The 27,466-nt window shown below is 42.0% G+C and overlaps 1 protein-coding gene across 2 annotated transcripts in view; it reads left to right on the top strand.

Moving 5' to 3' along the window:
* Nucleotides 1-239: 239 nt before the first annotated feature.
* Nucleotides 240-27,466, top strand: part of GLDN (gliomedin) — a 68,498-nt gene continuing 41,271 nt past the window's right edge. For both annotated transcript variants that reach the window (XM_027096665.1, XM_027096666.1), the window contains exon 1: nucleotides 240-838. In XM_027096665.1, the coding sequence (XP_026952466.1) occupies nucleotides 476-838 (363 nt within the window). In that variant the 5' untranslated portion in view covers nucleotides 240-475. The remainder of the gene's footprint in view (nucleotides 839-27,466) is intronic.

Consider the following 27,466-nt stretch of genomic DNA (forward strand, 5'->3'; position numbering starts at 1 on the left):
CAGGGGGAACATGCCTTGGCATCTGGGCATGCTGATCCTTTTCTCCAGAGAGGGCAGTGTGGGGGGAGGAGGGGGTGGAATCCAGCGACTTCTCAGGCCATAAAAATTCCTGCTCTCCCCCTCAGTCTGACCCTCGTTCTGCCCGTCTGGGCCACGGCAATGCCCACGCGCAGGGCAGCGGGGGAAAAGGAAGGAGAGACGGGTTTGCTGGTTTGCTTGGCCGGGCACCAGGAGCGTGAGCCCTGCCCCCCTCCGCGGACTGTCTCCACTCGCTCCTCTCCCCCTCTCCGCCTGCCTGTCCCTCCGGGCTGCTCGGGCGCCACCACTACTGTCCCCAACCCGCCCCGCCAGCCAGGCCAAAGGGCGGCGTGACTCACGGCGCTGCCACCAGCCCACAGCTTGCCCACAGCGTATAAAGGCTGCGGGGTTGAAAGGTGGCAGAGCCTTGCCCGACCTGGCCCGAGGCGCACAGAGTATGGCCGGAGGCGCGGAGCGAGGCCGCGGGGACGCGGGCTGGGGGCTGCGCGGCGCCCTGGCCGCCGTGGCCCTGCTCTCGGCGCTCAATGCTGTGGGCACGGTGTTCGCGCTGTGCCAGTGGCGCGGGCTGAGCGCGGCGCTGCGAGCGCTGGAGGCGCAGCGTGGCCGGGAGCAGCGCGAGGACAGCGCCCTGCGCGCCTTCCTGGCGGAGTTGAGTCACGCACCTCGCCGGGCGCCCGCGCCACCGCCAGATCCTGTGAGCGCCGCGCGCAACAAGCGCAGCCACGGCGGGGAGCCGGCGCAGCACATCCGCGCCGAGAGCCACGACATGCTGTTGATGATGACCTACTCCATGGTGCCGGTAGGCGGGGTCTCAGCTCCCCTTGACGCCCCCGCCGGGGTGAGCGGCGTACAGTGTGGGGAGAGAGCCCTAGACGCCCTCTCCTCCCCCGGCCAGACGGCAAGGTGCCGTGGGGAGAGGTCCTGGGTGTGAGCCCTCTGGGGAAGTCACCTTGGCAAGCACCTTAACCCTCTGGGGTCAGTTTCTTCATTGTTAAATGGGGGAGGGAGTGAAGGGGTAAGTCTTCCACCTCTGACGTCGTTCAGTCTGCAGATAAATGAGCGGAGTAGGCAGTGTTTTTAAGAGCCTGCTTCCTAACTTTGGACATAAGTTTTCACCTTCTGGTGTGCCAGGAGCCACAGCAGCCCCGGGCTGTGCCTGTGCAATTCGTAGGGGCCCCCTGAGAGCACGGAGGTAGCATTTCTGAGAGAGCGCAGGCTTCTTCAATAAAGGGATTCTTTCCCTGGCATGATCTAGTGGTCTGGCGTTTCACCTGGCCTCGGCTCATCAGCACAAGACTGCCGACCTAATAGTCTCTGTTTAAGTGAAAACAATCAGCCCTAATTTTACCAACCCCGGGACCTTTCTACGGAGAAACTTAATCTTGTGTCTAAAGTGCTTAAAAATAGTGGAAATCAACATAGCGCAATTTTCTTAAAACGCAATGTCAAAGCTGAGGTTCATCATATGGGCTCTAAAAAGTCTATGGAACTTCAGAAAATGTCAGCGTGTGCTCTCGCAGGCGCGTGCATCTAGGGAGAGTCCATAGCTTTTCGTTAGATTTTCAAAGGGGCTCCATTGCACTACCCCCAGAAGGTTTAAGAAACACTGCTGTTAAAAAAAGTATTTAAAGCAAAGCCTCAGAAATCTGTTTTCTAGTGTTAACTTTCTTTGCTTTTGCTGATTTTAACTCAGTAATTATACATTTAGATCACATTGCAGTTCCCCATTTCATTTCATTATCCGTTACAACCACTATGGTCTTATTTCACTTTAAAATTACAAAGATTTCAGTTCTGTCACCTCAAGTCAAGTGTGAGCCATATTTTGGAATCCTAGGTATTTGAAGATAAATCCACTTAAACCTGTTATAGAAGTTTAAAAATATCTTACATGAGCTGAAGTGCTTTTAAAACTACATGGAGGACTTCCCTGGTGGCCCAGTGGTTGGGAGTCCACCTGCCAATGCGAGGGGGGAGGGGGGAGGGGAGGAGGAGGGTGGGGGAAGAGTTCGTGTCCTGGTCCGGCAGGATCCCACATGCGGCATAGCGGCTGGGCCCCTGCACCACGGCTGCTGAGCCTGCGCTCTGGAGCCCCTGCGTGAGCCACAACTAGTGAGCCTGGGAGCCACAACTGCTGAGGCCCGCGCGCCTGGAGCCCATGCTCTGAGGCAGGAGGGGACCCTGCAATGAGGGGCCCGAGCACCGCGGCTGAGAGTGGCCCCGGCTCGCCGCAGCTGGAGAGGGCCCGTGGGCAGCGGCAGGGACCCAACGCAGCCAAAAATCAATCAATCAATCAAGGAGTATTTTATATAAAAAAGATAAAGTAAAACTACATGGAAGTACTACACACTTCAAACACATCTTTTGAGAAAGATCACATTTTCCATTCCTGGATTCAGTTTTTACCCACGTTATCATTTAGAAATCTGGGCCCAAGCAAAAATTTCGAAAAAAAGAACTCTGTAAAACAAAGAGATCTCCTTAAGAGAATTCACTCTTTCTTGGCTCTCCACCACGCATTTTGAGGGGTTTTTGAAATCATCTGAGAAGGATGCATCTGAACATCAACATTTTATATTTTTAATCCTGCTTTTAAGGTAGAGGCTTATGTATCCAAATTGCATCCTGTTCGGTCGCTAACCCAAGAGAACGCAGAGACTCATTTCTGTGTCAATATGAAAGCTGATTTAACTACCACCACCTGCTCTGTTGCAAGTCAGCAGAAACATTACATTTGTCAGGCTGAGAAGCACTTGTAGATTATCCCCAACTCATCTTCCACTTGCAATGGGTGTGCTTTGACCTTTTGGAGTCACTGAGGGACTTTCTATGCAGGCCAGGAGAAAGCCACTATCATATTCCTCTTGGGAGTAGTTCTCAAACAGTAGGCTTAGGGATCACCTGGGAACATATTAAAAATGCAGATTTCAGGGCCCCACCCTCAGATCTGTAGAATTATAATCTCCAGAATTGGCTTCCTTCCTGATCCCCATTTCCCCCACCTTCCCAACCCCTTGATGAGTTTCATACAGGTGGTCTAGGTGCCACACTTTGAGAAAAGCTCCTCTAGCCCATGGCTTCTTTAATGCGCATGTGAATATTTTGGGGATCTTGTTAAAATACAGATTCTGATTCAGAAGGTCTAAGTTGGGGCCTGAGCTTCTGCGTTTGTAGCAAGTTCCCGCTGACATCAGTGCTGCTGGTCTGAGAAAAACACTTTGAATAACACCGTTCCAGAGCAGTGGTTGCACATTGAAATCATATGGGGAGTTTAAACATTACTGATACCTAGGCCCCACCTCCCAGAGATTCTGAATTAATTGATAGGGGTGGTGCCCACTCACCAACACAAAGGACCTTGGCATGCCTTCCTGATGACGGTCAGCTGTGTTAAGCATCGCACGCTCATCAGTTCTCCCTTGAGGCCTCTACTTTGGGCAGAGGAACCAACTTAATTGGTGAAAAGCCCTTTACATACTTTATTTTAGCAACACTCTCACCATTCACCTTTGCAGATTTTTCTCATTTTTACTCTCTGTTTTTCTCAGAACAGAGCATTATTCACATGAGGAAACAATTTTTAAGAACTTTCTCAGGACACCTTGAGTAGAAAAGCTGCTAAGAGAACTATTTAGTGTACAGCATGGAGTTCAATGTGCCCACTTTTGAAGGTTGAAGTCTACACTTTCCCTTGCCCTTTTATATAGCACCAGTAGGTCTTGAATGAGGGTGAAATCAGAAGCCCCATGTCCTTAGAGATCTAGGAACAAAGAAGTAAGCTGTATGCAGACTAATTTCAGCATTTCAAAAAGTCTTCCAAAAAAGTCTTCTTAAGCCAACTGACACTTCTAAGTTCTGTGCTTTTGGCTGAAAGTACATCAACTCAGCGTGGTCATTCTGGTTAGCACAGTCTGACCGGAAACTGATTGGCAGCTGTAAATGACTTTGTTGAAAGGGCAACATAACTAATTATTACTTAAGTACAGTTAGTTTGGTACGGCCAAACACATTAAATCTTTAAAAGTAAGTGGCTACTTTGGAGAAAAGTAATAAAAGGGGCCCTGGGTACCAATGAGTAATGGAACCCATCTGCCAGGAACTCCTGCAGGAGATGCTGCTTCTGTTTAGTCTCCACTCCCTCACCACCCCTCTTCTCCCTCTTCCTCTCATCAGTTGCTCTTTCTCACCCATTCTTCAGATCTCACTCTTATTGATGTTCTGGTAGCTTTATCATCCTCCCTGAAATCTTAGGTCGAGCACCCAAGAAAGTTTCACTTCTCACAATGTGCACCTTAACAAGCTTTAAATAGATCAAAGATTTACATTTAAAAAATGAAACTCTAAAATTGCTAGAAGAAAATATGAGTAAATTCATTTTTAATTTTGGAATGGGGAATACCTTTCTTTCAAACTATAACTCAAAAGCCTGAAGCAAACAATGAAATAAGTAAATTTAACCACATTTAAAAGGCACACACAACAACAAAACTGCATCACAAACAATAAAAACAAATGCATACACCATAAACAGAGGTAAAAGATAAATGACAAACTGGAAAGAAATATTTGCAGCTCATATCATAGGTACAGGGCTACTCTTCTGAATATATATAGCAGTTCTAGAAGTTGATTTAAAAAGATAAGAATTTAATAGGGAAATCTGCAACAGAAATAGGAATTCAGTAGGAGTATGGAACAGATAGTTCTCAGGAAAAGAAATACAAATTTCTCTTAAAAACACAGGAAAAGAACTCTTGATTCAAAAATGCAAATTACAACTGCTCTGAAATATAATTTTTACCTGTCAGAATGGCAACTGCAAAGGTTTGTCGACATATTCTGTTGGGGAAACTGAAGGGAAACAGACATGCTCTTGCATTGCTGTTTGGAGTGCAAAATGCTACAACCCATATGGAAGCCAATTTGGCAATACCTTTGGATTACAAACCCATTTACCCTCTGACCCAGTAATCTTGCTTGTGGGAATTTACCCTGCACAACAGACTTTATCACCTCTGAAATGACGTATGCACATGGTTATTCATTGCAGAATATTTGTAAAAAGAGAAGACTATTAACCTGTGTCCACTACAGGACTAGTTAAATAAACTGACCTATACATCCACTGGGATACGAGGTAGCTGTAAAACAAGAATAAGTAAATTCTCTGTGTTCTGCTATGGGAACAATCCCCAGGATATATTTTAAGTGACAAAAGTGTAAGGAAGAAGGGGGAAAAAATAAATGAAATTAACAAAAGTATTTACTTAGGGAGGGTGGGGATGAGGTGGGAATGAGCCTTTCACTGCATAGCTTTGTGCATCATTTTGACTTTTGAACCATGTGATTGTGTTACTCTTATCGTGAGTGAAAAGGCCATAAGCACAAGGTTGCATGGCAGCTGCCCCTGGGCTGGGGGCCATAGGGCATGGTAGGGACTGCTCCAGCCCACGGTTCATGTGCTGTGTCTATAGGGGAGGCTTTTGCTGTGGCTGCTGTATGAGAACGAGAGCCCAGCGTGCCTGATCTTTTAATTTTGTCAAGAAAAGTAAAAAATCTGACATTTTATGTGAAATCTCTTGGCTTTGAAGTATTGACAAAAATTCCCTCAAAATGTTTTTGAATTGACTGGCAGTGTGTTGGGCAAACAACACTCACATTGTTAGGGGCCATGTTAGGACTTCCAAGCTTAGTTTGCAGCAGGCTCACCTCATAATAATGAGTAGTTTTGAACAAAAATGGCTTTATTTAGTTCCAGCACAACCTCCACCCCCACCACTGATTTCCCAGCCTGGTTCTGAAAGGATAGTGGTATCTAGGCCATTGTTATCATTATTGGTGGTTAAATGGAGATGGTTTTTTGCATTCAGTTTGGTTTGGTTTGTTTCATTTTGTTTTGTTTCTGGCTGTCTCTAAACATTAACTCCACCTTCGGAGGATGGAGATTTCCTGTCACTATGGCTTTTCACAAACATGTGTTCTGAAGGTCATTCTCAAGGAGGAGATTCCAGCTATGTTAAGCAGTAATGCATTATAGCAAACGGAACTTTTCATGATGATTGCTATGAGGTACACTTATATGGATCTATGCATTATCTTGTTTACAGGGGACAAAAATTACATTACCTGTAGTTACAACTTCTGCTTGTATGGATGCTATATTTCCTTGAAGGAAAGGAAGGTAACCCCTGCCTTTCCCACTCGAACTGGGTCACTTCCAGGGTATAAAAGCTGAGGATTTAGACCAGGGGTTAACAAACTATGGCCTAAGGTCAAATCAAGCCTGCTACTTGTTTTTGTGCAGCCCATGACTTAAGAATGATTTTTAAATTTATAAATGGATAGGAAAAAAAAAATAAAAAGAGGAATAATATTTCACAACACCTGAACATTATATGAAATTCAGGTTTCAGTAACCATAAATACAGTTTTACTGGAATACATCCATGCCCACTTGTTTATGTACTGTCTGTGGCTGCTTGACACATGACAACCGGAGAACTGAGTAGTTGCGCCAGAGACCATACGGCCCACGAAGCCTAATATATTTTCTGTCTTGTCCTTTGCAGAAAACTTTGCCAACCTCTCATTTAGACAGTGGTCCATGGGAACGGAGGGGTGCTAGGGATGGTTCCTTTGGAGAGCTAATTTAGTAAAATCGGGGTTCTTCTAGCATAGGGTTAACCCTGGAGTTTAAGACCTCCCACAAGGAAACAGAGCCCAGGACAGAGCTGCCCTGAGACTGTGGTTTCACTCTAGAGGGAGGCTGTGGGGCTGAACCAGCCCTTAAGCCTTTGCTCGCCATAAGCTGACTTCCCAAGTCAAGAGCAGTCAGTGTTAGGACAGCTTTTAGCCACCCATTTAACCCCATATCTAGGCCTTGTTTCACACCCCATCTATTCTCTTCAGTTGAAGGGGAGAAACATATACCCCATTAGGTCCTGTCACATGAAGTGGACCCTAATGAGAGCTCAGAGGCCTGATAGAGCAGAACAAAAAAAGACTGGGCAGCCAAAGTAATAACCCACACGGAGAGACTGGGAGGTGGGTTTCTGTGGCCTTCCTCATAGCAGCATGTGCACGTGGGCACTTGGGATGTCACACCTGACTGTGGGGTTAATTTGCATGTTAGAAGCCATTTCCAGGTATCAAGGGTAAGAGAGAATTTGAAGCTACATCTCTGCTAAGACTGTGTCTGGTATTGGTACTGTGAACACACCCATAAACTTCACTCACGTATCAGGTCATGATGGTATGTGAGGAAGACAGGAGAGAGTTGGCCCCTTAGCTACATCCTTCAGACACTTTCTTCATTGACACATATTTTGCACACATGAAAATAAAGCATTCAGTGTAGATGTACAGTTGTCATGATTCTCTAAGGATTTATGTGAGAAACAAATGGGTCAAGACTGAGCATCTGGACCCGTAGGGACAGGGAAGTTGTGTTGACCACATGAAAGGCATTAAACCATTTGGACCTGCTCTCAGGTCCTGTGGCTATTCAAAAGTTCCTAGCTTCTTTCTAGCCAAAGCAGCAGAGGTGAGGGCAACAGGAACAAGCCTGCTGAGCCTTTACAGCCTGAGCAGGATGGACCTGCTTGGGCCTGGTGAATTGTCCACTCTCATCTTTTTCTGCTGTTTCCCTGCCTTTCCTTCAACCTTCACTGCCACTGTGCCAAGGATAAAATGAACTCAAAGTCATGGTCGCCCCCCTGGAAAAGTGCCACTCCACTCTGGGGAGACAGCAGAATCCCTCAGACCTGCCTGTCATTTTGTACCACTGCCCACTAGATGACAGGCTGAGATCCTTGGGCGGAGAGCCCTGTCTGGGTGAGTTGCAGAACAACTGCTCAGATCACGGGTCTTCCAATGCCAAGGGGCTGTTCATCCTCTGTAAAGCCCATGTCTCAGGATCCATCTTTGGCTGTTCCAAGCTCACCTCCACATGGCGCTACTGCCACCTTCAGCCATTGTGTTCCTGCCCTTAACTTGAGAGACCTGGGATTCCTTCTTCACAGTCAGGTTTGCAGCCCAATTCTCTCTCCCTGATGCTTCCCTGAGGTATGTTGTGGCAGTCGTCTGACGCACGAGTCAGACAGATTCTCATCCCGGGCCCACAGCTTGGTAGCTGGGTGACCTTGGGCAAGTCTTTTAATTTCCCCAACCCTCAGTTTCCTCCTCTGTAAGATTAAGATAATAGTATGCACCTCATAGGGCTGTTAGGAGGTTTAAGGGAAATAATGTAGGTAAAGGACAGTGCCTGGTATAGTCAGATTTCCAGTAAGTGTTCATTGTTGCTGTTACTGAGATTAATCACTATGACTTTATCATGCAGCCCTCCTTGTCCAAAGCCCTCAGTATCTTGTTTCTGGGTTTACTCTTCATCTCCACTTTCTTCAGAATGCCAAGTTGTCTGATCATATGTGCTTTTATCAGCTGCTGCTTCGGGATCATATTTGGCCTTTTGAAGCCTAGGGTGGCATCACACCAACCTAAATCATCTTGTCATTGAAAACAAAACAGAATTAGCCTTGATATGGGAACAAGCCTTCTTCAACAGTTCAGGCTTTCCTGGGGCCTCACCCCTTCTTCATGGCCACTGATGACGAGGTTTGACACCCACTAGAAGAGAGTCACATTCACCCCATTTCTGACTGGCGTAGCTGTTGTTAACTCCTGCTGATTCCTGTTGGTGGCAGTCCTGAAAAAAGTTTTGGGTGCTTTCATTTGGAAAATTGACAAAATGTGAGTGGAAGGTAGAGCAAAAAACTTCTAAGAAAGGAGAACAATTTACTTCTTAGGGGTCTCATGTTCTCTAGGATATAGGTACCTATGTGAGAACTATCAAAATAGTCTTTATATCTGATAAAACATACTTATCTGGAAAAAAGACATTTAAAAAAAAATCTACATTATTCAAACTCTCCTTCCCTCCCTCCCCCCGCACCAGAAAAAATCCTTGGCCAAATCTAGTTGACATTCAAGCTTCATTTACATGCATTTTATCTACAGACTAAAGGTCATGTTGTGTAAAACGAGAAGATGATTTTAGGTTGTAATTCTTCTACAAAGGGAGCATTTTTCAGCCCATCAGTTGCTTTTTTTTTTTATGTAGCTCTTTGGGTTTTAATAGCTCTATATTTTAAGTAGATATAATTTACTTCTAGTCTGACTAAAGTTGAGACACAATTTTCTTTACTGAAAGGTAGAGTTAAAACAACAAGGCCAACTAAAGATCACTTAAAATGCAATTTGTTCTGAACACAATAGGTAGAATAACCCCTTCATCTTGCCACTCAGAAAGTTTCTTGTGCTTATCAAAGTGCTGGGAACTTTGGAGATCCTGCATTGGCTGTATGTAAAAACTGAGAAGGACTTGGAAATGCATTGTGGATAACTGTACCCAAGCTAAAATGATGGGCTGGCAGCTGCAAAATAATTCCCCAGTTTTTCAGTAACTTAGTGTGATTGGGGTCTGGAATCCTTTCTCTCAAAGGTAGAAAAGGCCTTCTCCCTTTAGGCAGCATTTGAGGACCTTGGAATCAATCCCTGTGAACAGGAAGACCTTTAGAGAAAAATCCTTTACAGTAAGCATCAGGGCAGTGACAAAGAGAGAAAATCAATCCTCACTAAAGTGATGAAGGCAGGTTTCATGGAGGAGACAGAACTTGTAATGGGCAATGAAGGGTTGGTGAGATTTGAGCAGGCAAGGAGGGAAAATCATTCCAAGTTCAGGTAATAACTTGAGCCAAGGTCTAGGGACAGGAATGAACGTAGTACAAGGCTTGGAAGAGCAAGAAGCTTTCCTGCACTGGGGAGTTTGGGCTGTGGGAGAGGAATTAAGATGGCTACATGAGAGAGATCCTTGAATTTCTACTTTTGAAAAGTTGAGAATGAATCTATGGGCAATTGGGAGCATTTTTCAAGGGGCAATCATGAAGAATGTGGTTTTATAGGACAGATCTGGCTGTACAATGCAGGAAGGACTGCACAGGGGAGAGACAAGAGACAGGAAGAAAGTTAGGAAATTATTGCATTAGTCCAGGCAGGAAATGGTTCTGTCTGGCTAAGGTGATGGCATCAGAAATGGAGAAGATATAGATCCTAGAAATACCAAGAAATAAGGATGCATTGAAGTTGGGAACTAATTGGATATAAGAAAGAGAAAGGAGCCACCTGGTCCAGATCCATCCAAAGATGGTAGCATCATGGACAGAATTGAGGAACCTAAAGTGGGTTAGTTTAGAAGTGAGGATGCTAAATTTGTTTTGAGACTGAATATGAGAGGAAAAAGAGGGAAGGAAAACTGAAGGGTAAAAGAATATTCAAGGAAAGGAGAACCCATTTCTTCCAAGAAGAATTCTGTCTTCTCTATGAGAGGTCTTTACAAGTCTAAAAATTAAAAGGCAGACCCGAAAGCCTTTATGTGTGTTTACTCCTAGCTCCCCTCTTAGCTGTGTGACCTTTAACAGATCACTCAACCTCTCTGAATCTCAGTTTCCTCATTCTTAAGAAGGCAATGACAGTAGTATCTACCTTAGGTGTTATCATAAGGATTCAATTCAATAATCTATGTGAAGTCCTTAGCATGGTGCCTAGAACTCAATATATGTTAGCTTGTTGTTACTGATATTTAGTATTTCTCAAATCCTTCCTTTTTGTGCTTCAGGGACTTTTGAAGCCTTGTAATTAAAACAATGGAGATTGAATCAATAGAACTTGCCAGAGAAAGGGCAGGTTCTAGAATAACTCCAAGGTCTGGCATCTCGGGTGCCATAAGGGAAACACACAGACTTCTAGAAAGAATGTTATTTCCCAGATAGTCATTTTTATGGTTCGTGGGTTCAATATATATGCTTGGTATTGAATTTAGGGACGTTAATTATACTAAGGATAATTTGCAAATATTTTATTCATGTTCAAGGTGAACTCATGCATTTATCCTTTCATAGACCAAATCTTTTGAACCCCATAGGAACAGCATGTTTGTCAAACCAACAGTTCCATCCAGCCAGTGTTCTGATGCTAACATCATCAACAATTATTTTGTGGGTGAGCATCTCAACCCAAGGGCCTCCTCTAAATATTTTCTGGGCTAACCACTTGTAGCTATTCTCTGAGCGGAGGGAGGAGGAGACTGAGCAGGGAGTAGGTTGACAAAACATCTTCACAAATGTTTTTGCTATGTACAAAGAATGCCAAAGGGCAGAGTTTGGGATAATGGATTAATTTTTTGTCCATTCCCCCAACATTGGACAAGTTACTTAACTATGGTTTATGTATACTTTTCTGACTATAAGGTGAAGATAAGAATGCTTAGATAAAAATCAAAAATTAACTGAAGATGCTTCTTGAAGGAAACAATGTGAGCACAAAATATTGTTATTAACAGTTAGTGAGAGATTATTCCAGCAGTACTCCTGCTTCAGAAAACTCCATTAGAGACCTGGGGGAGACAAGTGATTCTTAGCTCACTTCAAAACACTCATCTCTTCCACCCCTAACCTCTTCTGCACTTACTGTCTGTATCACACAACTAAAACTTTGTTTGTGTACAGTTTTGGTCTCTAATTTGTCATCTTTGGTCACCTTGTCTCTTTAAATATATCTCTACTCTTCGCTAGACCTCTAGTGAGGTATTTGATGAATACCTCTTCACTCATAAAATGCATCCACAACTTAGCAAGGGCAAATATAGACTAAGGTATCTGACAGTCTCTGAACCTAGTTCCTTTTCATACTAAGAGTTTTGGAGGTGTGTGTTAGTTTCGGCATGTAGTTACTGAGCACCTACTATATCACAGGCACAACTGTGGGTGCACAAGAAACAGTATGAACAAACCATGCAAATCCCTGTCCTGTTGGGGCTTATGTTCAATGGGGGAAGGGGGGAGGAGCCGACAAGAAACAAAGTAAGTAAATTATCTACAATATTAGAAAGTGATGAGTGCTGTGAAGAGCAATAAAGCAGCGTTGAGGACTAGGGAGCAGGAAGGGGAAGATGCAACTGGAAGTCTTCTGGGTGGGGAAGGCCTCACTAAGAAGGTGACATTTGAGCAAAAACTTGAAGGAGGTGAGGGAGGGAGCCATGTGGAAATCTAGGGGCGGGCTGTTTAGGCAGAGGGAACAGCAAGTGCAAAGACCCTGAGATAGGAGAGTGTCCCCAGAGCACAAGGAACAGCAAGAAGACTGGGAGAGGATAACTGGGGGAAGGAAAGACAAGAGGACCAGTTCAAGTAGGGCCTTGCAGGCTGTTGTAAAGCCTTTATGGGGAGTGTTTGGAGGATTTTAGGCAGAGGAGTGATATGATCTGACCTGCCTTTTCAAAGGATCACTATGATGGGACTAGACTCTCTGTGTGGGGAGGGTGGGCAGTGGTAGCAGGGAGGCCATTTATTTAGCTACTGCAGTAAAAAAAGACAGTGGCTGAGGCCAGGGTGGTAGCAGTAGAATGATAAATGGACAGTGTCTAGATATATCTGATGTCCAGCTGATGGAATTTGCTGACAGCTTGAATATGAGGGGGGGAAAAAAGGAGTTCAGTGACTTCAGGGTTAGTGGCCAAGCAGTGGAAAGATAGAATTGCCATTAATGAGATAGAAGAATTGCAGATGGAGTAATTTTGAGGGGAATATCAGGAGTTCAGTTTGGGGTATGTTGACATTGAGATTTCTGTTAGATGTTCAAGTGAAGATATTGAAGAGGCAGCTGAATACCAGAGTCTGGGAGGGAAGGAATTCCAGTTGGAGGTATACCCAGGAAATAGTGGAGATGCTGAGCATGATAATACTCATGACCTGGACACAGGGAGTTTCTAACCAAGAGTCTATCTACTTCTTATTAAACCCAGATTATTTTACTTAAAACTCTTGTATAAACAACAAATTATATTAATTAACTATATTGCAAGCTTTTTGCACCCAGAGATTGTCTTACCTTTATAAACATAGGGCCCAACTTATCAAGTATTTGTTAATGAATAAATAGGTACTTCTAAGTCGTCAGAAATACCTTGGAAAGAAGTTTGAAAGAAATCTTTCAGGGATTAGGTAATATGTAAGTCAGTATAACAGATGCTAAGCGCCTGTTCCAGGCAGTGTGGGTGCACACTGTGGTGATAGGAAAAACAAGAAAGGAGCCCTCAGGGAACTCATCAGCTAGTGGGAGGGGAAAATCCTCAAGCACATATGACAGAACGAAGGATAGTAAGACCCGAAGAGAAGTAAGAATAAAATCCAATGGGCAATCAAGAAAGGTTTCAAGTAGAAGGTGGCATTTGAGCTGAAACTTGGGAGATGGGCATGGCTTCAGAAAGGGAAAAAGGCCCTTGAATGGCAGGTGGTTCGTTTTAGGTGGAGCATGATAGAGGGAGATGTAAGAAATGTCTGAAGTCCTGGCCTTCATTCTTGAAAATTATTTTGAATATAGAATTGAGAATGTTTCCCTTTTAGTACTTGAAAGACGTCACCCCACTATCTTCTCACTTGCCTGTTTGCAATGAGAAGCCTGCTGTTCTTGTCTTTGTTCCTCTCTGTGGGTTGTGTCTTTTCTTCCTCTGGCTGCTCCTAAGATTTACCCTTTACTGAATGTTTTAAGCAGTTTTATTATTATATGCCTTAGTGTCATTTTCTTCATGTTTCTTTTGCTTGTGTTTTGCTGAGCTTATTGGAAATGTGGGTTTATAGTTCTCATTAAAATTGGGAAATTTTCTGCCATTATTTCTTTAGATATTTTTCTGCCCACCCTGCCAGCCAGGGACTCTAATTACACATGTATTGGGCTACTTTAAGTTTTTCCATAGCTCACTGATGACCTGTTTGCTTTTTAAGTCTTTTTTCTCCATGTGTTCCATTTTGTCTAGTTTCTATTGTTATGTCTTCAAATTCATTAATCTTTCTTCTGCTCTTAGTCCCACTCAGTGTACTTTTCACCTCAGACATTCTAACTTTCATTTCTATAAATTGGAATTGGGTGTTTTTTAATATTTTTTAATTTGCTATTTAACATGTTCAGTCTTCCCTCTAGCTTCTTTTTTTTTTTTTTGTGGTACGCAGTCCTCTGACTGTTGTGGCCTCTCCAGTTGCGGAGCACAGGCTCCGGATGCGCAGGCTCAGTGGCCATGGCTCACAGGCCCAGCCGCTCCGCGGCATGTGGGATCTTCCCGGACCGGGGCACAAACCCGTGTCCCCTGCACTGGCAGGCGGACTCTCAACCACTGCGCCACCAGGGAAGCCCGCCTCTAGCTTCTTGAATGTTCTCTTTCCTGCTGAGGAATGAAGAATTCATTCATTCACAGCTTACTGTGTGGAAAGCTATTGGCTATGTGTTGAGGTTATAAAAATAAACAAGATATATACTTCCCCTCCCCGAAGTGCTTACAATTAGTGGGGAACAAACAAGTAACCAGGCGATGACAAGAGTGCCCTGATGGGAGAAGTGAGGGATGCTGTGGGGGAGATAAGAACATCTCCAACCTGAGATGGGGAAGAAAGACTTTTGGGAAAGCGACATCAGAGCTACCGCTAGAATGATATACGAAGTGTGAGAATGACTAGGAGTTTTGCAACTTTTTTCTGATTGTTAATGTTTCCATTATAGTAACTTGGAAAATACAGAAAGATATAAAAACTCTAATTTTAAAAGTGGTTTGCACGTCAATAAGTTAACAAAGCATGGTGACTTATGGAGAAATTACCCTGTGATCCTTTCTGGTTTTTTTTTTTTTTTTTAATTGCTGAAGAATCATCAGGAGAAGAACAAAAAGAGCCCCACCTCGTTAGTCAGGACTGTGTTCTCAAGGTCTGAGTTCTTAGGGAGTTTTCTGGGAGAGGAAAACAGAGAGAGAGAGAGAGACTGCAGGAACTGAAAGACGCTGGAACAAGCCCTTGTTTTTGATGGTACAGGGTAGAACTTCTCAAAGTGTGGGTGGGGGTCATCTTCATCAAAGAGACCTGGGAGCATCTGTTTAAAAATGCTGATGTCTGGGCTACATTCTGGATCTGCTGAGTCAGAATCAGTGGAGGTTGAGTCTGGAAATCTGTATGTAGATTACACTCTAGGTGATTCTAATACATCCTAAATTGGAGAATCATTGGCCAGATCAGGTGGGAGAAGATATTAGAGGCTTGGTAGTTTGATGTTTAAAAGAGGAGGGCCCAGGAGAGGGTTCAAGGTGGCAGCATAGGAAGATCCTGAACTCACCTCCACCCACAGACACAATAAATCTACAACTACATACGGAATAATTCCCTCTAAAAAGGACATGAAAACTGGATGACAGAGTCTCCAGAACAAAAGGTAAAAGGACAACATCAAGGCGAACAAGAGAAACAGAAATATGGTCATGCCAAGGAAAAAAACCACACCCTAGCCATGGAAATCCACAATCGGGAAGGATCACAAAGGCAGAGTTTTTTCTGAGGAGCAAGGAATTTGAGCTCCACATGAGGCACCCCAGCCCTTAGATCATGCACAGGAGAGATGAGCACCCAAAACACCTGGCTTTGAAAACCAACAGGAAATATGTCCAGGAAAATTATGGAACTCCAGAGAACAGAAAACCATAGCTTAAAGAGCTCATGCACAGACTCACTCAACCTGAAAATCAGTGCAAAAACACCAGATTGAAAGTGCCTGGACCATAGGTGAGGGGGACCCACTTACTAATCTTGAAGTATCTGCCAAAGAGGCAGGAACCAGGTGGGACACTACCCTGGGACTGAGACACTGACGAGAGCCATTTTTGTGATCTCAGGCTGCCTTGCTAATACTGGCACTGGAGGGCACCATTTTGGAAATCTCTATATAACCTGTTAGCATCAATGGGCATGCCCCACCAAGAGCCCTGCCTACCCCTGTGCCTTGGCCAGGCCTTACAGCCAGCTGTGCAATAACTCATCCACCAGTGCATGGAAGCCACCGTGGCAGCCACACAGCCATTTCAAGGACTAGCCCCACCCACCAGCATACAACAGCCACCACAACCAGGCTGCACAACCATTCATGGGGCCAGCTCCACCCACCAATGTACCGCAGGAGTAGCTACAACCTGGACACAACAGGAGGGCACATGCAGCCCACATAGGGGACACCCCTGATTACTGGCACTGGTGGCCAGGTGGGATTGCACTTCTGAGCCTCACAGGACATCTCCCACATAAGGCCACTTCTTCAAGACTGGGAAAGGTAGCTGATACATAGAAATAAACACAGAAAATTAGGCAAAATGAAGAGACAGAGGAATAAGTTCCAATTAAAAGAACAAGGCGAAACCTCAAAATAGGAACTAAGTGAAATGGAGATAAGCAATATACCTGATCAAGTGTTCATAATAATGATCATAAAGATGCTCACTGAACTCAGGAGAAGAATGGACAAATGCAGTGAGAATTTCACAAAAAGATAGAATATATAAGAAAATACCAAACAGAAGTTGTAAATGAATTGAAAAAAATCCACTAGAGGGGTTCAACAGCAGATTGGATGAGGTAGAAGAAATCAGTGAACTGGAAGACAAAGCAATGGAACTCACCCAAACAGAGCAGCAAAATGAAAAAAATAATTTAAAAAAATGAAGAATACCCTAAGAGAACTTTGGGACATCATCAAGTGGAATAACATTTGCATTATAGGGGTTCCAAAAGGAGAAGAGAGAGAGAAAAGGCCAGAATAATTATTTGAAGAAATTGTGGCTGAAAACTTTCCTAATCTGGGGAAGGAAACAGACATTCAAGACCAGGGAGCCTAGAGAGTTCCAAATAAGATGAACCCAAAGAGACACACACTAAGATAAATTATGATTAAAATGGTAAAAGTTAAGGATAAAGAGAGAATCTTAAAATCAGCAAGGGAAAAACAACTTGTTACATACAAGAAGAACCCCATATGACTATCAGCAGATTTTTCAGCAGAAACCTTATGGGCCAGAAGGGAGTGGCATAACATATTCAAAGTGTTGAAAGGAAAAAGCTTCCAATCAAGAATTCTCTACCAAGCAAGGCGATCATTCAGAATTGAAGGAAAAATTGAGTTTTCCAGTTAAGCAAAAGCTAAAGACATTCACCACCACTAAACTGGCTCTATAAGAAATATTAAAATATTAAATTAATATTTTAATTTAATTTAATTTAATTAAAAATATTAAAAATATTTAAAAAATATTCTTTAAGCTGAAAAAATGGCACTAATTAATTATATGAAAATGTATGAAAGTAAAAGATTTCACTGGAAAAAGTAAATATTATATGAAGCTGGTGGATAATCACCTATAAAGCAACCAGGAATGTTAAAAATACAAAAGTAGTAAAATTAACTACAATTAAAATAATTAGTTAAGGGATACATAAAATTAAAAGATTTAAAATGTCTCATCACAAGTATAAAATGTGGAGGGGTGTAAAAATATAAAGTTTTGGAATGTGTTCACATTTAAGTTGCTACCAACTTGGAACAGACTGCTGTTTACATAGGATGTTGTATGTGAACCTCATGGTAACCACAGGGAAAAAACTTATAGTAAATACCCAAAAGAAAATGAGAAATGAATTGAAATATACTGCTAAAGAAAACCACCAAAACACAAGGATAGAAAGAGAAGAAGAAAGGAACAAATAGGAACCACAAAAACAGCCAGAAAACAATTAACAAAATGGCAATAAGTAAATACCTGTCAATAATTACTTTAAATGTAGATGGAATAAATTTTCCAATCAAAAGACAAAGTAGCTGAATGGATTGAAAAAAACAAACAAACAAGACTCATCTATATACTGCCTACAAGAGACTCACTTCAGAAGTAAGTACACACACACACTACTATATTTAAAAAGGATAATCAACAAGGACCTGCTGTATAGCACAGGGAACTCTGCTTAATGTTATGTGGCAGCCTGGATGGGAGGGGAGTCTGGGGGAGAATGGATATGTGTATGTGTATGTCTGAGTTGCTTTGCTGTGCATCTGAAACTATCACAACATTATTAATTGGCTACACTCCAGTATAAAATAAAAAGTTTAAAAAAAGTGCAACAAAAAAAGAAGAAGAAGAGGTAAGATTTTTGCAAAAAAAAACAAAAGAAGAAGTAAGTACACACACAGACCAAAGGTGAAGGATGGAAAAAATATTCTATGTAAATGGAAAAGAAAAGAAAGCTGGAGTAGATATACTCATACCAGACAAAATAGGCATTAAACAAAGACTGTAATAAAAGACAAAGAAAGGCATTAGATAATGATAAAGGGGTCAATCCAGTAAGACGATGTAACATTTATAAATGTATATGCACCCAACAGAGGAGCACCAAGATATATAAAGCAAATAGTAATGGACTTAAAGGGAGAAATTAAAAGCAATATAATAATAGTAGGGAACTATAACACCCCATTTACATCAATGGATAAACCATACAGAAATAAAATCAATAAGGAAACAGCAGACTTAAATGACACATTAAACCAGATGTATTTTATTTTTTAACATCTTTATTGGAGTATAATTTCTTCACAATATTGTGCTAGTTTATGCTGTACAGCAAAGTGAATCAGCCACATGCACACATACATCCCCATATCTCCTCCCTCATGTGTCTCCCTCCCACCCTCCCTATCCCACCCCTCTAGGTGGTCACAAAGCACCGAGCTGATCTCCCTGTGCCATGCAGCTGCCTCCCACCAGCTATCCACTTCACATTTTAGACTAGATATATTTTAATACAATAGATGCAGAAAAAGCATTTGTCAGAATTCAACATCCATTAATGATAAAAACTCTCAACAAAGTAGGTATAAAAGGAACATACCTCAGCATAATAAAGGCCATATATGACAAACCCACAACTAATATCACACTCAACAACAAAAAGCTGAAAACTTTTCCTCTAAGATCATAAACAAGACAAGGATGCCCACTCTAACCACTGTTGCTCAACATAGTATTGGAAGTTCTAGCCATAGAAACTTGGCAAGAGAAATTAATAAAAGGTATACAAATAGGAAAGGAAGAAGTAAAAACTGTCACTATTTCCAGATGACATGATAATATACATAGAAAACCCTAGACTCTATCAAAAAATTGTTGGAACTAATAAATGAATTCAGAACAGTAGCAGGATACAAAATCAATATATAAAAATCTGTGGTGGGAATTCCCTGGCAGTCCAGTGGTTAGGATTCTGCGCTTCCACTGCAGGAGGCCCAGGTTCGATCCCTGGTCAGGAAACTAAGATCCCTCAGAGCTGCTTGGTGTGGGCAAAAAAAAAAAAAAAAAAAAAAAAAAATCTGTGACATATCTATACACTAAGAACAAACTATCAGAAAGAGAAATTAAGAAAACAAACCCATTAGCAATGCAAACCCAAATCAAAAAGAATAAAATACCTAGGAATAAAATTAACCAAGGAGGGGCTTCCCTGGTGGTGCAGTGGTTTAGAATCTGCCTGCCAATGCAGGGGACACGGGTTCGAGCCCTGGTCCAGGAAGATCCCACATGCCGTGAAGCAACTAAGCCCATGTACCACAACTACTGAGCCTGCGCTCTAGAGCCCATGAGCCACAACTACTGAAGCCCGTGCACTTAGAGCCCATGCTCCTCAACAAGAGAAGCCACCACAATAAGAAGCCTGTGCACCACAACGAAGAGTAGCCCCCACTTGCCACAACTAGAGAAAGCCTGTGTGCAGCAACAAAGACCCAACACAACCAAAAATAAATATAAATAAAATAAATAAATTTATATAAAAAAATTAACCAAGGAGGTAAAAGACCTATATGTTGAAAACTACAAGACATTAATGAAAGAAATTGAAGGAGTCATAAATAAGTGGAAAGATACTCTGTGCTCATGGATTGCAATAATTAATATTGTTAAAGTGTCCAAACTACCCAAAGCAATCTACAGATTCAATGCAATCACTATCAAAATGTCAATGGCAAATTTCACAGAACTTAAACAAATAATTCTAAAATTTGTACAGAACTACAAAAGACCCTGAATAGCCAAAATAATCTTGATAAAGAAGAACAAAGCTGGGGAAGTATCACATTCCCTGATTTCAAACTATACTATACTATACTATACTATACTGTACTATACTATACTATACTATACTGATACTGGCACAAAAACTGACACATAGATCAGTGGAACAGAATTAAGAACTAAGAAATTAACCTACACATATATGGACAATTAACATATGACAAAGGGGCAGTAGAGAACATACAATGGAGAAAGGCAGTCTCTTCAGTAAATATTGTTGTGAAAACTGGACAGCCATATGCCAAGAAAAAAAAAAGGAAGAAAGAAACTAGACCACTATCTTACACAATACAGAAAAATTAACTCAAAATAGATTAAAGACTTGAAAGAAAGACCTGAAACCATAACCATTACTAGAAGAAAACATAGGCAGTAACCTGATTGACGTCAGTCTTAGCTATGTTTTTGTGGATCTTACTCCAAAGGCAAGGGCAACAAAAGCAAAAATAAACAAATGGGACCAAATCAAACTAAAAAGCTTCTGCATAGCAAAGGGAACCATCAACAAAACGAAGAACAATCTACTGAATGGTAGAAGTTATTTGCAAATCATATATCCGATAAGGGGTTATTTTCCAAAATATATTTAAAAACTCCTACATCAACAACAACAAAAACCTGATTCAAGAAATGGACAGACGATCTGAATAGACATTTTTCCAAAGAAGATATAGAGAAGGCCAACAGGCACATGAAAAAAATGTTCAACATCACTAGTTATCAGGGAAATACAAATCAAAACCACAATGAGATACCACCTCACACCTGTTAGAATGGCTATTATTGAAAATACAGGTAATAATAAATATTGGGGAGGATGTGGAGAAAAGGGAACCCTTATGCACTATTGATGGGACTGTAAATTGGTGCAGCCACCATGGAAATTAGTATGGAGATTCATCAAACAATTAAAAATATAACTACCATATGACCCAGCTATTCCGCTTCTGGGTATTTACCCGAAGAACACAAAAGCACTAATTTGAAAAGATATATGCACCCTTTTGTTCATTGCAGCATTATTTACAATAGCCAAGATATGGAAACAACCTAAGTGCCCATCGATGAATGAATGGATAAAGAAGATGGAATGGAATACTATTCAGCCATAAAACATAATGTAGTCATGCCATTTGTGACAACATAGATGGACCTTGAGAGTATTATACTAAGTGAAATTAGATGGAGAAAGACAGATACCATATGATTTCACTCAAGTGTGAAATCTTAAACAAAAAACCCAAGAAACAAAATAAAACAAACTCATAGATACAGAGAAGAGATTAGTGATTACCAGAGGCGAAGGAGGTTGGAGGGTTGGGTGAAAGTAGTCAACTGTGTGTTGATGGATGGTAACTAGACTTATGGTAGTCTACTCTACTGTACACAGATGTTGAACTATAATACTGTACACCTGAAACACAAGTTTTTGAAAGGAAGAATTAGTTGAATTGTAGGACACTAAGTAAATAAATAAATAAATAAATAAATAAATAAATAAATAAGCGGGACCCAACCCTGGGACAGGTTGCATCCCTAACATCAGGGAGGGGGCTGCAGGTGTTTGATTACAGTGAGGATGAATTTTTTTTCATATGTTTATTGGTGATTTGAAATCATTGTGGGAGATTTTTCATGTTTTAACTCATTTTTTAATTTGTTTTTAAAAATTTTTTCTTACTAACTTACAAATACCTTTTATATAGAAAAGCTATTTGCTTTTAGTGTATTACACATGTTGCAATATTTTTCCCTTAGTAATGATTATAACATTTATTGAGAACCTAAAACTTGCCAGGCACTATGCTAAGAGCTTTACATATGTGTGTCAAAAAAGTCCTTATCCTAGTAACAACCTTATGAGGTAGTTGCTATTATTATCATTATTATGATTATTCCCATTTTATAGACAGGTCGCTGAGGCTTAGAGAGCATCCTGCTCAAGGACACAGAGCCAGTGAGTGAAGGAATTGGCACTCAGATCAGACTTAGCTGTATCTGACTCCCAAAACTCATGTTCTTTACACCACACCATTCAGCCCTGGGTGTTATTTTTTAATTTTGTTTGCTGGGGGTTTTTTTGGTGGGAGTATTTAAAGTTTTCCATTTTCACGTAGTCAAATCTATAAAGTCCTTCATTTATGGGTTCTTCTTTTGCTTTTATGCTTAAAATGTTCTTTCCTACCTCAGGTCTCAAGATCAAATAGTTACCAATATTTTCTCATAGTTACATATAATTTCACTTGAAAGCTGTTCTATTACATTTGCATGTGTTTAAAATACACAGAGATAGAAAGAGCTTTTCCCCTTTAAGAAACAACTCGCCAGAATAAATTGTACAATTGCTGGGCTTGAAAATAGGCAATTCAATACAAAACAACTTCTTAAAGTTGGATTTGAACTTAGTAACTTGATTTTTAGCTGCTACTTTTTCTTATGACTGGGGGAGAACTGTGTCAGGATGAGATGCAGTATAAGTACATAGAACATCATGTTGTCTCCATGTTTGGGTCTATCTCCGACCTGGAGGAAGAAAGGTGTGAGCACAGGAGGTAGTGGGAGAAGGCGTTCTGAGCCTCCTCTGAGAGTGGCCCATCACTCCTGGTTCTGGAGCCGGGTCAGCATGTTAGCGTGAGGAGTCCAGGCTGTCAGCAGCTCCCAACTAAGCAGGCGACAGAAGGAAATGCAAAAGGACAGGCCATTCCTGAGAGGCAGCTGCTTGAACTGCAGACAGGACAAGGCTGAGAACTGGGGCTTGCTGGCACCTGAGGGGCTCCTGGTGGGAGAAGGGAATGGTTTAGGAAGAGAGTTATAATACCAATCGAGGCTTATATTTAATGGGTTAGGACAATTATCAATTTATATCTGGCTATTTCTATAAATCCTACTCTGTTTTACATTTCGAAACTAGTAATCAGGCTTTGATTAAAATAGTATGAATTGACGATTTTTTAAAAAGCAGAATCAGCTGATTTACATTCAAATCATGAGAAATCATGTTTATGTAACACTAGTACGAACACCAAAAAGTTGTTTTTATAAGGACTCCTTCATTTACTCCTCAAAGCCACTCCCTGGGGTAAGTATTGCCATGAGTCCCGTTTTGTCAAGGGGCTGGGGAGCTAGTAGGGGATCCTGCTCAGCCAACAAGAAGCAAGTCACTCATCTCCCCCATCAGGTCAGACCTAAAGAAGGCCTCCAAGCACACCCGGGGAAGGAATTGCTCCTTCAGGGACTTCTGTCATGCATTTTTAGGTGTCCCCAGGGTTAATAAATGTCACAGGGCTGTTCCCCCAGGCCCTGATCCGAGCTGAAAGTAATCTTGCCGGAGACATTGGGTGAGAGCATTTGCTGGAACTGCCCCTTCCAACTGGGATTGCTGAGGAGGCCTGGGCCCAGCCTGAGCTGCTTCAACTTCTGTGACTCCCCAGCCTTTGTGTGCAAGAGGGCTGGCCAAGGCTGTGGGTGGACTCTAAAGCAATACATGTTAACTGTTTGTTCAGCATTTTATTAGAGAATCCAGGCAATTACTGACGCAGGGTGAGAAAGAGGGCGATGGGAGGCCGCACCGTCACTAGCAATTCAGTTCAGCCCTTGTAAGCTACTCAGGAAAATAAATGCCTTAGGGACAAGTAGTCTGAGACCCCTGCTCCTTGGAGGGCAGGCTGGTCTTCACCTGCATTCTGATCTACTTAGCAAAGCAGGAAGAGCTGGGGAATACCATGTTTTCCCTATGGCATTGCATTTTCATTGATGTTTGAGACTCCTTTTCATTCAGCACCCCAGTCTCTACCTGGCCAACTCAGCCCTAACCAGGTATTTCTACTCAAGACAGCATGAAGTGTTTCTGTTATTTTCTGTTAGCCATGTATCAGGGACCCTATAGGATAACCCTAGCATCTCCAAGCTCCTATTTTCTAAGGATTAGTGGAGTGTTTGCCAAAAAGTTTATCTTAAGCAAACGGCACAAAGAGAAACAGGTAACCTCATGCTAGATGTTCGGTTCCCATATACTGCTGGTCAAAAAAGGAATAATATCTTTGGTTGAAGAGCACATTCCCCTCCCAATTGATTGAGTAGTCAATAATGAAGTATTTATTGAATATCTACTATGTGCTCAATGCCATTCTAATGCTGGCAAAGGGACCAGATGAGTGAATGCGGTGTACAGGAAGAGTACGTCCCTACCAATAGGAGCCTATCTGGTTGAGGAGCCCGAAAAACATGACAGAGCGTGCCAACAAGCAGCCATGTGGTGATGCTGCTGGGCTGTAAAGGGGGCAGTTAGTGGGAATGGGTGTCTTTGGGGAAGACTCGTTAGGATTTAGCTGGGCTCTGAGGATACCAGTTTCAACTGACAAGAGCACTCGGCCCCAGGCCATTAGTGTGGGATGGCCAGGGTTTGTTCACTTGCGACAAATGCCTAGACCTTTGGCTGATCTTCCTGTGGGGCTGCAGGAAGAAGGTCGTGACTCAGTATTTCACCCCGTACATAGCAAACCCCACCTTCCTGTTGGGGTTTGCAGATTGTCATCACCACGTCTTGGTCCCAGTGTGAATTCCTGCCTTTCAGAGGGATGAGTCCAGGGTAGCTCACCGCAGCTTCAGACCCCATGAGGGCTTCCGCCAATACCTGTGGTCTAACCCTGCAGCAGCTGGGCCACCACATTCATAGCTCAATGTTTTCTAAAGGATCATTTGCGTACACAAAATAACAGCAATTTGCATAATTAAGGAGCACCATAAAGGGCATTCAGTTGTCTAAGAAAATGGAATTTAAGTTACAAAATAGGTCAGAGCTGAAAGGTGACTTGGAATTTAAACATTGTTCCCCCCAGCAAACCAGAACCTGTACTTGGGGAACTTCAGAGGAGCCATGACAGGACACATTATTTTAGCAATACATAAACTGGTGATGACAGGCAGGTTTGCTCCCTTACTTTTTCGTGAATCAGTCCTGAGAGTAAAAGGTGAGAGGAAGGGAGTTCAAGAGGGAGGCCAGCCAACCACCTGAGGTTTTGTGTTCTGATGATCAGTGGCAGCACACGGCATTTAGCTCTATTCATTCTGATGAGAAACACTTTTGATTAAACCTTTCTCTTTTGCACAGAAGAGATTTCTTGAAGTTGATGCATAATCAACTGGTAAAAATCTAATATCTTGTTCACATTCAAAGTAAACTGAAGCAAAAATTTGCATTTCCTGTTGAATTTCAGACAATTCCTTTTGCAAAGGCTAAATGGTATGAAAAAGTAGATGTGGAGGAAAAACAGGACTCTATTCTGGAACCAGCTAGGGGAGGCTGGGCCAGCTACTTCACTTGCTTTCTTTGGACCTCAGCTTTCTTATCCCTCGTCCCCTGACTCTAGGTCTCCAGGTGTCCCTCCCCACTTCCTCCCCTGATTCCTCCTGGGAGCAGAGTTTGAAATCATCTATCTAGTCCAACCCTCTCATTTTACAGATAAGTTAACCCAGACTAGCTTCATTCTGTTTGTTTTTTTATTTGGAGGGTTGGCAATTTATGTGGGAAAAAGAAAAATCTTATGACTAATGAACAATTTGAAACTCACTAGACAGCTGTTCTAGTTCATTCTATGTCCATTTGTCTAGAAGCAACAGAGATCTGTCCAGGTTATTCCAAGTGATGGGGGTTATTGTGAAGGCATGATATTTGGATTCCTGGGAAAGCTGGATCATTAGACCCATCTTTTGGCTTCATATAATGCTTGCATGCTCTCTTCTCTCTCTCTGAATTATTAAAAGCATAGCAAAGTAAAATTCACCCATAATCCCAACATATCTTTTAAAACAATACAAACTAAGAAATGAAAATCCCCCTTTTATCTCCTAGTCTCAGTCTCCAGGAGAAAAAAAATCTGTTAATGGTTTGGTTCATGAGCCTTCCAACTTTCCTCTGTGCTTATCCAGACATATGTAAATATTCTTTTTCAACCAAAAAGTTGTATTGTGTTATATGGCTTGGGCTGCACCTTGCTTTTATCACTTAACAGTATGCCAAGGCCATCTTTCCAGATTAGTACATATAGATCTACTTCATTCTTTCTCATCTGTTTAACAAGTGCCTTACTGATGAACATTTAGATTTTTTGCATGCCTTTGCCATCACAATGTTGCAATAAGCATTCTTGCCCAGATATCCTTGTATAAGCTTCCTGCAAGTGAGATTCCCAGTTCATAGCATTTTCTTTCTCATAGAGGCTGCCAGATTAGTCCCATCTATTTTTAGTTTGAATTAGAGCTAGCTCAAGCCATCTGATGCCAGATTAGCAAGAAGTCCATTACTTTTCTTCAGGGGCCCCTTCCTTGCCCATGAATTTCCTAAGATCCCATGAGTCCTACTGATCCAGTGAGACCAGTTCTGTATCCAGAGAGAAAACTGGAAGGTCTGGTCAGGCCACTAATGGGACCCATTTTGGCTGTCTTTTCTCCCATTGCTGCCATATGTTGTCAAAGCTGAAAACAAGTCCCCATGCCTTATAAGGCATGCCAAAGACCAGTGATGATGGCCAGTGTGATTGGAGCAGAGCAATGGGGGAGAGCAGGGGGAGATGGCCTCGAGAAGGGGCAGGGCCACGTCCTGGATGGGTCCTGCCTGACACCCCCAGGACAATGAGCTCTAAGACCTCTTCCAGCTTCACCGTTCTCAAATCCTAAATCAAGATCTAGGAAGCCTTGTATACCAAATATGACTCCTTAATTTGACAAGCTAGATTTTGTGACTTTCAATTTTGACTTTTCTTATTTTCTTCCAAACTCTTAATCATTATTATCAGGAAAAAAAAAAAAAGTTTCTGATTTTCTTATGGCCATACCTTTTCATACCATGTTTTACCTTGGTACAATCTTATATAGACCATGTTTGTTAAAAGAATATTCCCGAGTGAAGATTAACACAATTTACTGGTAAATATCTAAATTAACTTTTAGCATATAAATGAAGCCAAAAGATCAGGGAATGAAAACTCCTTCTTCATCATTTTTTATAGAAGCTGTGCCAACTGCAGACCAGTGATGAGCATAAAAGAGAGAAAGGTTAATTTTCCCTATTGATGCTTCTGTTGTTTCTAACTACTCCTTCTGCTGTGATCCCCCAGGCAACAAATGAAGCATTGTGAAGCCTCTAATGGTCCTCTCAATGGACAATTATACATTTTTTAAGATGATAAATTTTGTAGTGCAGCTGATTGCATTAATTTATGAGCATGACTAAACACAGTGAATCGAAATTTCTTCTGGTTACGTTAAGATACTCATCAGAGCCATAATAGAAAGTGCAGTAAACCTGGAATCAGGAAACCTGGAGCTTAGCCTGTCTTTTCCAAGAGCAAGCTGTGTGACCGAATAAATGATCTCACCTCGCTAAGCCTC

This window comes from Aethalodelphis obliquidens, unplaced genomic scaffold (genome assembly GCF_003676395.1).
Source record: "Aethalodelphis obliquidens isolate GAN/ISIS:26980383/991018 unplaced genomic scaffold, ASM367639v1 scaffold105, whole genome shotgun sequence".
NCBI classification, from domain to species: domain Eukaryota; kingdom Metazoa; phylum Chordata; class Mammalia; order Artiodactyla; family Delphinidae; genus Aethalodelphis; species Aethalodelphis obliquidens.